Source organism: Pongo pygmaeus, chromosome 13 (assembly GCF_028885625.2).
Source record: "Pongo pygmaeus isolate AG05252 chromosome 13, NHGRI_mPonPyg2-v2.0_pri, whole genome shotgun sequence".
Classification (NCBI taxonomy): domain Eukaryota; kingdom Metazoa; phylum Chordata; class Mammalia; order Primates; family Hominidae; genus Pongo; species Pongo pygmaeus.
Genome location: NC_072386.2, coordinates 73,040,958 through 73,054,063, shown reverse-complemented (window position 1 = coordinate 73,054,063; position 13,106 = coordinate 73,040,958). Strand labels below are relative to the sequence as shown.

Below are 13,106 nucleotides of genomic sequence, written 5' to 3'. Positions count from 1 at the left end.
TTCATCTGCCTATGAAGGTAAATGAATCAAGGCCCTTAATTCACCAGAGAAATGTATCCATCTGTCCCTAGAAGACATAATCCTAGCAGCAAACTGAGCATTTAGTTGCTGTTAAGGGCCTTGTAATTGGTTAGAAGCTCCTCATGGAGTTTCTGGGCATTCAGATGATTGGATTCTTCCTTCCAGGTAGAGGAATTTACCAGAGACAATTCTGTTCTTTCCCAGATGTACACTTATGAAGGCTGTCCCTTCTCAAAAGCAACTTCTGCAGGCATAAGGTGCCAAGCAGCAGAGCCCTTTGAACAAGAATCTCACAACCCTCATAATAAGGAAATGAGGCCTCACAGCTCCCACTTCTGTTTATCATAGAGGGGTCCTGGAGGAACAGTGCTAACCCCAGAGCAAACTGTTCCCACCATCCTGGGGCTGTGCTTCCAACTCCTCTGGCCCTTGCCTGCTTCCCTCATTCCAGCGAGCCTCTCCCATGTCTCTGTTCTGTATTAGGTCTTTCTTCCTCCATTGGGTACTAGGACCCCAGTTGTCGGGCAACTTTAGAGGGCAGCCCAAAGCTGTGTCCACTGAGGATGTTTCCTGGCTCTGAGGATGTACTTCCAAGGAAAGCTCTTTCAAGGATCGCTTTCTGAGACCTCTGTTATTGCCTCAGATTAGGGATTGTAAACTCAAATACCTCCAGTGATCAGGGAATTGAGGGAAATGGAAGAAGCAGAAGATAACAGGGAAGGCAGAAATGTGGTGGACTGCAGAGTTCATTTTTCAGGGAAAGGAGAAGCCAACCAGACCTTTACGGTCCAGCTTCCAAACTCTCCAGCTTTCAAGGACAGCTAGCATCCAGATTTTATGTGCAGTCTCCCCATTCAAAAACACCAAAACGCTATGCTGACTGATAGAACACAGCAGTCAATGGACTCTGCTCCTGGGCTCATCGGTCAGCCATGATCAGCTCAGTTAACACTATGCTCACTGAATAGAACACAGCAGAACAAAGAGCAGACAGAGTCAATGGACTGCTCCCGGGCTCATCAGTCAGCCATCTCTGCAACTGTGTTTCACACCAGCATTATTGTTCTCTCTTAGCTCTTCTTGGCCTGAGGCATTGATTTACCTTCTCTCCGGAGTGAAAATGTTGGGTGCAACAAACAGAAAAGCCAATCTGTACTTGCTGAAATAACAAGGAATTTCATGGGCATCTCCAAGGAAATTCACATTAACTGATTGACAGTCTGCAGACACAGGCTCCATTTCTCGGTGAATATTTCGGCTTCATCCTCAATCCCACTGCACCTCTGTGTATGGTCCAGAAGGAAGGGCAAGTCTCTTCTCGAAGCTCTTTCAGAAGAGTAAATAAGAATTATCCCAGAAGCCCTCGTAAAGTATTCCTCATGTCTCATTGGCCTAAGCTGGGTCATGTGTCCTTTCCTGAACCAATCAGACAAGAGAGGTGGGGTTACCCTCATACCAACCAAGCTAGAGCCCTCAGATGCGATTGGGTCATAGTTCCTTGAGGCTTATGTGTGTACCATGTGTGTGCATGCATGTGTGTACATGCATATGCATACCTGAGGAAAATCTGGGTTCCTTTAAGAAAGATAAAGGGATGTATGGTTGCTAAGCAGTTAACCAATGAAGTCTATTATAATGTGCTTTGTATTTTATAAAACTGCCTTTTCCCAGCCTGGTGTTGTTGTGGGTAACCCAGTGCTCCTTCCTGCCAGTGTCCAAATTCTAGTAATTGGAGAACTTGACATTACTTCCAAATCCTCATATTGTTGTTTTCCTCTATCTCCACGTAGAGAATGGGGGCACATAGGCCAACTGAGTTCCTAGAACAGATTCAGCATAGGTGTCAGACCTCGGTTTGACAGCCCTGTAAACAAACATAGAATTTCTGAGTTCATTTTTCCTTATCTGTAACATGAGGAGAATATTAACTACCCCAATGGGTTGTCAAGAGATCAAATGCAAAATATGTAGCAAAGTTCTTGATATACAGTAAGTGTTAAATGAATAGTAGTTCTTATTACTATGTTCATACCTTCATCCCTGAAGGTAGCTATTCAAACTCTAAACTTGTTTAGCAATATATTCAGTATTTTGGGGTTGGTACTGTTTTTTCCACTTAACCAATGTCTAAAAGGCTGAACAAAACCTCGCTTGGAGTTTTAGGAATTGGGGACTGAAATCTGCCATAGTTTTTTTTTTTTTTTTTAATTGAAGAAAAGCTATTGCTGACTTGGGCAATTGATTTCTTTGCTCTTTTTCTTTAAGCACAAATTTATTGTTGTTTTAATTTTACTGCTGAACTTGGGAGTTGAAGTAAATGCATCATCAGCAGTTGGCTGCAGAGAATCAAGGAAAGTTATCCTTAGCAAACTAAAGCAGGAACAGAAAACCAAATACCACCTGTTCTCACTTACAAGTGGGAGCTAAATGATGAGAACACATGGACACAAAGAGGGGAACAACAGACATGGAAACTTGTTGGGGGTGGAGAGTGGGAGGAGGGAGAGGATCAGAAAAAATTACTAATGGGTACTAGGCTTAATACCTGGGTGATGAGATAATCTGTACAACAAACAGCCATGACACAAGTTTACCTGTATAACGAACCTGCACATGTACCCCTGAACGTAAAATGAAACTCAAATGAATAAAAAAAAGAATTGAGTCCTTTGTCTTTTAGTTCCCCCCTTTTTTTTAATCTACAGAGGACAGTTCTGGGAGGCAAATACTATTCCACTTAACTTCCTTATATCTAAAAGGATCTGTAAAATTGAGACAAAGATTTAAGATTAAGATTATTCTTAATATTATTAATAATGACATCTAACATTGGTATAATACTTTGCAGCTTACAAAATTCATTCACATTTTACAAAGGGCAGGGTTTTAAGATCTGCAAGATGACAAATTTCTAGGTTTCACTCATTGTTTATTTATAATCCCTATCTCAATGCCTGGTGCATAATAGGTGTTTAACAGATACATGAATGAGCCTTAGAATATCTAATTGGGGATACATCTGGAAGTTACCATCATTATTCTCCCATTATAGAAGGAGAAACAGTCTCAGAGGAATTTGGTGACTTTCTTAAGGCCACTTAGCTGATGAGTGGTGAAAACAAGTTTAGAACACAGTGGCTTCTTCTGTTTTCCTAGTACATACTTTGGGGTGGGGAGGAGAAGTGGACTTTTCTGACAAGTAGGCTAGTTTGTGATTGTAAAAATCAGGTTCCATAGGGTATAAAGGGGTAAATCCAACCCATTCTGTGAGAGAATGATAAGCTCTCCTGACATCTGTGTTTGGTGGGACTTACTACTGACTGGTCCACTCAGCAGCCTTTGAAGAGAAGGTACTATGGGCATCAGAAGAAACAAAACCATCATATTACAAACAACAGTATATAGCTGTCATTTATTGAGCAGCTACTATGAGTCCAACAAGATATTTACAAACATTGTCTTTAATACTCAGGTTACCCATTAAAGACTGCATTATTTAGAGTTTACAGACCAGGAGATATTCAGAGTAACTAAATACTTTTTTTCACTCTCTCAAAAGGGTTAGCCCACTCTTACCCAGCCATCCCTAATCAGACATGTGATTGTTTTACACAAATTCTTTTGAAATGGATCCTAGTTTACCACATCAGTGAGTCTGTAGCCCAGTGAGAGAATTTGCCTTTTGAGATGCCCAGAATTATGCCAAGTATCCTGCCATACCCAGGAGACTAACACTTTCCACCCTGAGGGAAGATGAGATTATTGCAGGGGCTTCAGCGATCCAATGCACACTAAAAATTGTCTGAAAAATGGGCAGAGAAGGTGAGAGAGAGAACACAACCCCCTTTAAACTTTGAGGCTTGTGGACTAAAGAAATCCCAAACAGAACCCCCAAGCCTGGTGGCACAGTTTAGATCAGAGAGTCTCAAACTCTCTGTAGGGAGACACAAGTACTAGATTTTTATTCCTCCAGTCTGCTTTGGACCAATATTTGTTAAAAAAAACAAAACAAAACAAAACAAAACAAAAAAAAACAACCACACACACACAATAGAATTAAATTGATCTTAATTTCTGCACTTGTTTTTTGGAGTAGGGGATCCCCATCCCTGGGCCTCAGAACTGAGCTGCATAGCAGTAGGTGAGCTGCGGGCAAGCAAGAAGCTTCATCTGTATTTACAGCTGCTCCCCATCACTTGCAGTACTACCTGAGCTCCACCTCCTGTCAGATCAGCGGCAGCATTAGATTGTCATGGGAGTGCAAACCTATTGTGAGCTGTGCAGGTGAAGGATCTAGGTTGCACACTCCTTATGAGAATCTAATGCCTGATGATCTGTCACTGTCACCCATCACCCCCAGTTAATTGCAGGAAAACAAGCTCAGGGCTCCCACTGAGTCTACATTATGGTGAATTGTATAATTATTTCCTTATATATTACAATATAATAATAATAGAAATTAAGTGCACAATAAATGTTAGGTGCCTGAATCATCCTGAAACCATCCCGCCACCCTGTCTTTGGAAAAATTGTCTTCCGTGAAACTGGTCCCTAGTTCCAAAAAGGATGGTGACTGCTGTCTTGGAGGACCAGTCACGCACTGTTCATGTTCTGGCATGGTCCATGGGTCACATCTTGGCTAGCATTGGCTTATAGATTTTAACACATTAAAAATATTGCAATTGTCTTCACATTATTTCGGTACAGTATTTATAAAAAGAATCAATTCACAGTGTACTATAGATAATAAGGACCAGTATTGAGACACAAGTTGTGTAGTTGAACAAATTCTTTCAACCCTGTCAGTGCATTTCTGAGACCATACAACCTCATTTAGAGACAGCATCAAAAGTCTATACTTATGCACATAAGGATTTTAAGCACAGATTATCAAATCCTACTGATCTTTGTATTAGACCCTGCTCACGCATTTATATCTTACTACTTTTCACATGTATTAAATGCTGTTGTGATTAATAAAACATAATTTAGGTAACAGCTCTGAAGAATTTAAGTTAGCTGCTTGATTTTTTTTCTCTACTCAATCAGTACTGCACGTAGAGCTGCTATCCTGTGGGAGAATCAACAAAAGTCTGACATTAAAAAGAAATCCTTTTACTTGAAATCTTTGATAACCACTTCTGCACACGGACCTTGAGAGAGATGCATGAAAGTTGGCCAATTCCACTACATTTGTGGAATTGCCAATACCAGGACGCTGTTGTCTCACCCGGGGCTCTCTGTTAGTGCTGTGCGGGCTTATGGAAAGTGCTTCCTTCCATTCCCAGACCTCATGTTTTCCATGAGAAAAAAGGAAAGACTTCTTATTAATCTGGTAACATCCAGCATTCCAGGCACTGGTTTAGGCCGCAGAGAAGGAGCCTCTATCTTCAGGAGGCTCAGGAGGAAGCATGTGGAAGGTTCGGGTCATAACCACTGTTTACTCCCGTCTCTCTTCTGATGTGAGGTGTATGGGCAGTAGCTGGGCTTCTGCCCCTCATGCACCTGACTCCTGAACCAGCTCTTCCAATCTTTGGTACTGGGCCTATGCAGGCTTTTGTTTAGTGCAAGAACTGAGCTGAGGGCACAAAAATGACAACAGTAGGAACTTAAATGGCTTATAGACTTTGGATTTCCAGGCGAAGAATGTGGGACTATAAGCTGACGTCCTTGGCGCCAAGCAGTGAGACATGGAGGGTCTCAGGGTGGTGAGGCTGGCTGGGCAACGTGCAGAGGCCGGGGCAGAACTGCAAAGGGCTATCGATGTCTCCTGACAATGGCAGAGGCAGCTTGTGTACCCAAGGCAGGAAAGGACTGATTTTTCTGAGTTAAGGAAGAGACAATTCTCAAGGGAAAAGGGGCTTTTTTTTTTTTTTTTTTTTTTTTTTTTCTTTGTGATGGTCTCTGGAGAAAGGTAAAATTTTGTGCTTTTCCCATGTTGTGGAAATCCTCTGGACCAATGCTTCTCAAACTTCAATGTGCATGCGAATAAACTGGGGATCTTGCCAAAATGCAGACCAGGTGCAGCAGGGCTGGAGCAGTGCCTGAGATTCTGTCTCCAACAGGCTCCCTCCTGGGTGAGACTGAGGCTGCTGCTCTGTGATAGTGTTGATCTGTAGGCTATACCTTCAGTAGCAAAGACCTAGAACCCACCTGGTGGTCTGGAACCATGGGAATTGGCCTGACCTGGTTTTTGGAAGGCATTGGCCCCTGTTTCAGCCACGCTTGCCTACTCTGATCACTGCAGCAGCATTTTCTTCTCTCAAGGGTCTTCAGTAGTCAATGGAGATCTTGCTGGAGGGTGTATATTGGTTGCTGTGTTTAATCCTTTAAAAAAATCTTTGTTGTGCTGTTGAGTACATCTTCTTTAGGGCAAAATGACAGCAGTATCTGTCATGAACAATCAAGGCCTGCTCAATCCCATATTATTACAATGCACTGCCTTGACCCACATATCTGGAATATGGTAGGGAATACTTCCCTATATAAATCCTAATGAAGAGGGCTTTGCCATTCAATCATAAAATGATGAGCTCCTATGTTATGTTTGGTGAGGGGATAGTGCTGCAACCTTTTAAAGATGAATGGATTACAGAGTATATGTGTAAAAGGAACTAAAGCCAATGATTATTTTCTGGGCATTGAATTCAGCTGTTAGGTATAGCTTTGTCATTTGAGCCTCCTGGATTAAAAAACAATTACAGACATTTAAAAACAAATTCCATTTTTATGTTTTGTCTCTTTTGAGCTATATCAGATGGTTTCTCAGGAAGGAAGTTAAAAACTTGAAGCTTATTCAAAATCAAACTCAAAAGTGATTTCAGGAAAATGGAGGTTTCATATCACACTATGTGCTTATAAGCCCCAGTCCTTCACTCAGTGCAGTGCATCCCAGGCTTTTTGGAAGGCATTGACCCCTGTTTCAGCCACGCTTGCGTTGTCTAATCACTGCATTGTCTGCAGCAGCATTTTTTTCTTTCAAGGGTCTTGAGTAGTCAATGGAGATCTTGCTGGAGGGTGTGGCTTTCCCATCCAACTTCCTGAGTTAATGGTAGTGGTCTTTAATGAAAAGATCATTATGTAACATAGACCAAACTGATCTTTCAAAATTACTTTTAGTGGATTGAAGAAGTAACTCACTTAATGCCTCTAATTTCTTCATATATTTTAATAGGTCACATCTCTAAAACATTTCATGGGTCTGTCAGCGACTTTGATTGAAGCAGAAATTAATCTTATCAGATATCCTGATGAGGGCTTAGAAGAGTCTTTGCTATGAAGAGATTTTTGTTGTAGTGGTATTTATGTTAATCAGATTTGGCTGTTACATCTTTCACTTGTAAAATTTTAGAAGGAAAAATAACCTAACTAACTTAGAAATAATCTAGTCCAACCACCTTATTTTACCGAAGTAGAAACGGCTGGGGGTTTACCCAAGGTCACACAGGCCTGTCTTTGGATCTTAGTCCTGGGCTCCCCTGAATCTCCCACACTGCCTTTCTGTGTTGGTTTATGGAAGGGGCGCAGTGGCTCTGAGGACCAAGGAAGCAGGTTCCCCACCATTCCCGCTGAGAGCCAGGGAATTTAGTTGTCACTCACAGCATTGCCACTCTCACCAGACCCTGCCTCCTGGCAGAGCGGCAGTGGACTCGTGATTGCTCCAGGGAGTCAAAGTGGCTTGGAAGGAGCCCACATACTGCAGCCAGTTGGCCTGGCTCAAATCCTGTCCTGCTCCATTCAAGTTGTGTGACTTTGGGCAAGTCACTGAACCTCTTTGTGGCTCACTTTGCTCCAATATAAAATGAGAAACTTCCTGGTAGGATCATTGTGAGAACTGAATGAATGAATATGTACCAAGGAATTAGAAAAAGCAGTTAGGCCATTGTATGTGTTACATGAGAGTTTCCAAATTGTGGACCTCCACAACTTACTGTGTTGTGAAATTAGTACTCTGAGTCATAAATAGCATTAGACAAATTAAATGGCATATGGATTATTTTGACTCCTCTTTTTGGGGTCCTTTTTGTTCCGTGTATGTTTGTGCGTGTGTTTGCGTGTGTGTAATGGCTCATAATGTAAAATCATTGAGGATTTGTGGTTAAAAGAGCTTGGAAGCCCCTTCTTCAGGGACTGGAGTGAGCACATTTATTTTTCGGAGCATGGACCCATGGTGGTGAACAAGGCTCCCTGAGGACATGAATGCACAAGGTGAGCTCTGGCTGAGACTTAAATGTGCTTCCTTTGCAGAGGGAAACCAAAGGGCAGTTTCTCATTGACCACATCTGCAACTACTACAGCCTGCTGGAGAAGGACTACTTTGGCATTCGCTATGTGGACCCAGAGAAGCAAAGGGTAAGAGCTGATTTCTGTCTGGATCCATTTTCAGGGAGTGACCCAGACTGTGGTGCACTGTGGGGGTTCCTCTCAAAGCCCTAGTGATGCCCTTGTTCTCACAGATTATTGGGCATATGAAACCCTATGTGAGCAGAAGAGGCTGGCATTGTCCTCACTGGACTGGGTGGAGCAAGAGAAGGGAAAAGTTTCCCTAGGCCTTTCCAGAAGGCTGCTCCCATCTGCTTAGAGGAGAGAATGTCCCTGTGCCCTTTGAACCCAGGGTTTCCCAAAGTCCCTCAAACAATGGCTACATAAAATTTCACTATGGAGAATATCACCCCCGCCCAACCCCCCTCAAGGTAAAAAGCTATTGAGGCTGGGCTCTGTGGCTCACATCTGTAATCCCAGCACTGTGGGAGGCCTAGATGAATGGACCACTTGAACCCAGGAGTTCAAGACCAGCCCTGGCAGCATGGCAAAACTCCACCTCTACAAAAAATACAAAAATTAGCTGGGCATGGTGGCGGCACAGCTACTCGTGAGGCTGAGGTGGGGCAGAATAGCTTGAGCCTGGGAGGTCAAGGCTGCAGTGATCTGTGATGGGGCCACTACACTCCAGCCTGGGTTACAGAGCAAGATCCTGTCTCAAAAAAAAAAAAAAAAAAAAAGCTATTGGTGGGAAGAGTAATTGAGAAATGTCTGCTTAATGTGTATAGGGTTTTCTTTTCGAGAGATGAACATGTTTGAAACTTCGTATTGATGGTGGTTGCCACCAAAATGTACATTTTAAAGTGGTTAATTTTTTTATGTGAACTTCACCTCAGGTTTTTTGAACAAAGTTTTGACAGATGAAGGGTTTAAGTCACTTCAGAAACAGCTCCTTGGGCACAACGAAACTTGAAATCCCCTGTTTTATTGCTCCTGGAGACATCTACCCTTTTTGGTATCTGTTGGTGGGGAAGAGTGAGCAGGAGTCTTACCTTTCGAGCTGGTGTAGCAGCCTAGGTGTGTTCAGTATAGCATATGCCAGAACCAGGTTATGTGTGCCCTTCATATCCAAATGGCCCCTGGGGATCTCCACCCCCGGCTCCTGGGGCGGGTCCCAGCTATGGGCTCAGAGTTCCCAGCCATGTGCTCAGAGGCTCAGTACACACTTGGGTCTTTGCTTCTTACTAGCAGGATAGTGTGTGAAGGGGTCACCTGGAGGTAGCCTGGAAGTGGGGATAGGACCCCTCTGCCTTCTTTAATTTGCTCTCCTCCTCCTCAATGTCCCTGATCTTCTTCCTGTCTCCTCTTTCCACCTCCACACCTCACTTGGCTCTTAGTTTAGTGTTTACTGACCCAATACCATGAGGAGAGGCTCACAGAGTGTATTTCTGTAAATAAGAGGATGTTTAAGGAATAGATTAGATTTGCATCTGATACATAGAGAATCTTATTTTGCTCTTGGAGTCCTAGGGACCCAAGTTTATATGAAGGGATGCAATGAAGTATTACAGCTCAGAAGGATTTTGGTTTCCTGTAGTACTCGCAGTAACCTTTGGATGGTCCAGGCATTTACCTAAGTGAGACGAAGGTGGCAGGGCAGGGGTGGGGATGTAGGGCTGACATGATGTCAGGGATGGGCGTGTGTGGTGTTTACTGAGTAACACTGGTTCCCAGACCTGGCCCTGCAAGAAAATCACCTTAGGTGTTTGCATAGTGTGGACCCTATTCCAGACCTCTTAAATCAGAATCCATGGGGTTAGGGCCAGCAACATGCACTTAGCCGATTCCTAATCTAATTTTAATGCAGCCAAGCCAGCTTTGGTCTGGGGACCATGATATAAAGACATTCATAGCCATAACTTTTTATAGCCAGTGAAGATATTACACTTGTATAAGAGGGAAAGAAGCTCAAAGAATTTGTTACTTGTCCCAGGTTTCACAGTTAGTAAGTGGTAGAGTGAGTGTTTGAGTTTAGGATTATAGATCAAAGTCCCTGTGGGCGAAATAAACTCTGGACTCTATTAGTCCTCTAGTCACCACTGCAAACAGGTTATTTTGTGCAAAATTCAATTCTAAATGATAAATGGCCAACCTGCAGAAGTAATTCTAGCTACTATTTAGTTGAGCATCTATCATGTACCACAAATGTTCCTCATTATAGCCTTGTCTTGCTGAAAAGCCTTTAAGGAAGGGGGAAACTAAGGCCCAGAGAGGGTCAGTGGCTTCCATAAGGCAAGACATTAAGGAACAATTGGTGTCACAAAATAACAATAGTATTGGATTATAACCCATAGAATGAAATAAATATCCATGAGTCCATCCTAATATAAATAATTAATTAAACAAAAAATAAAGGGAAAACTTGGGTCAGCTCTTCCATACAGAAGAATTTTAATTAATAAATGTAGAAGGAATGAGGGAAATAGAAAATCACCATACACAATAATAATTATTGCAGGCAAGAGCTAAAATTAGTGTGCAAAAGTTTAAGGAGAAACAGGAAATTTGCAAAGTAACCCCTCCTTCCCAAGGCATTTTTTTGATTACAAAGGGAAAAATAATAACTCTATAGTGGAGAAACATGACAGATAGCACTTTAACCAAGAGAACAAGATTAACATCACCAGTAAAAACGCATATTAACATCAGGTACCTCCTGATACCATGCACTGAGAAGTACACATCATCTCTGTGGCATTCTTCCCAATAATGCATAACCTTAATCAAATATTGAGAAAACATCAGGCAAATTCAATGGAGGGACATTCTCCAAAATAACTGACCTTCAAAAGTGTGATGTCATGCAAGACAAGGACAGACTGGATTCACAGTCAGAGATTGGAGAGACACGTCAACTCAAGGCAATGTGGGATCCTGAAACATAGACAAGTATAGTAGTGGGAAAACTGGGTGAACAGAGACGGTCTGTAGTTTAGTTAATGCTATGGTAGAATAGCATTAACTAAATTGGCTAATATTGGCTTCTCATTTTGATAGTTGTACTGTGATTACACAGGATGCTAACATTAGGGGAAGATGAGTGAAGGTTATACTTTACCATTTTTGCAACTTTTTTCATATGTCTAAAATTACTAAAATTTTAAACTAAAGTTATAAAAGAGAAGTCTTTAGGTTGTTTATTGTTCTTTATATTTTGACTCTATTTAATGGAATTTTTAATGCCCAGACTTGGGTAGTAGAGTAAAGGAAAGGATGGGGGCCACCCTCAAAACAAAACTGTCTTATCTCATGTAGCCACTAAATTGCTCAGAGGGTTTCTGAATACTTCTCTCTGCATTATACAGCTGTTATAGCCTTTTGATTTTGAGGATCAAAATGTGATTTTGAGGATCACGATGTGAGTGTAGCTTTCACTTGGGTTGCAGGGTAGTTGCTGCACACAACTGCAAGGACTTTGGACTCAGAAAGACATGAATTAAAAATCCCATCTCTCCTGATTAGTAAGCTGTGTGATCTTGACCAAGCTATGCAGCCTCTCTGAGTCTCTGCCCTGATTGATAAAGCAAATAACAATACCAACCTGTAGGGTTGATATGAGAATGAAAGATAAGGTATATCAATGCTTAGCACATGGTACACCTTGAGTACATGGTATGTGTTGTTTTCACTCTTGGTTGTTATTATTATTCTTACAATTATTATGCATTGGCTAGGTCCAGGTGAGACATGAGGAAACACAGTCATGATTAGTACCTCTAAAACCTAGAAATGTTTATAAGAACATCTTTTAAAGGCAGGGGGCACTACTATTAAGATCGTTGGAGAGAGAAGGTGGAAAATGGGCCTTGGATAATTAGAAAAATGGACTCAAAGACATAAACAGAGACATGCTGGTATGGACATTTTAAACAGATATTAATTGGCCAACTTTTTTTTTTTTTTCACCAGCTCCTGTATTTTTCTTAATGGCAAGTAAAACTGATGAATTATTTGGATAGAAAGCTAATTAAATGAGAAAATCAAGTGAGTTAGAGAAGCTGAAGTGAAAGTTACCTTTGCCTTGGGGGCTGGTGGTTTGCCTACAACTTGATTTACAGTAAACCATTGTTGAATATTAAATATTTAGCACGATTGCATTTGGAACACCATATGTTTGGCAAGATGTCTCATGCCCCAGATGCTCTGGAAATGGGAAATACCGAGTCAGGAAATGATGACTATCTTTTGCTATTTTAATGTCCAGGGCCCAACATTTTCCATTATTATTTTTTAATTTGATATAGGGAAGGATAGGTTGAATACTGGCCAGTAAAAAATCCCCTCAGTTTCTACAACATTCATCTTCAAGAAACTTGTATAATCTTAGTTGCCTAAGGTTAGGGAAAAAGTGGGTGGTATTCTCCCCATTTTACTGATAGAGAAAACTGGGACACTAAGTCTAGAAGTAATTCTAGAAGAAGGTAGTACTTGGCTTAAGTTTAGATTTTTTTTTTTTACTCCACTTTTTTTTTTTTTTTACCACTTCTGCTTAGATATTTGGGTAACTTCCCTTTGGAAAGATGAAGTTTTGAAATAATTAGCTGGATTTCGTAGCTCTAGTTTCCATAGCTATGGTTTTAGGTGTCCATTGTCCTGGGTTTTCCCCTTATGTTCTTCTACCCTTTTTATTTCCCCAAATCCAGCTAAGGAAGTCACCCCTCACCCCATGCCTTAGAGCTGAGTGCCCCAGCTCCCAGCCCAGCCAGAGGAAGAATTACACTAGGACTGGGTTGTAGGATGCTGCTTTATGGTCTGGAGGGAGG

At 41.7% G+C, this 13,106-nt stretch overlaps 1 protein-coding gene across 4 annotated transcripts in view; it reads left to right on the top strand.

Annotated features, from left to right (window-relative positions):
• Positions 1 to 13,106, top strand: part of FRMD3 (FERM domain containing 3) — a 308,453-nt gene that overhangs the window by 151,568 nt on the left and 143,779 nt on the right. For all 4 annotated transcript variants that reach the window (XM_054501637.2, XM_063649630.1, XM_054501636.2 and 1 more), the window contains exon 2: positions 8,269 to 8,373. In XM_054501637.2, coding sequence (XP_054357612.1) covers positions 8,269 to 8,373 — 105 coding nt within the window. The remainder of the gene's footprint in view (positions 1 to 8,268; positions 8,374 to 13,106) is intronic.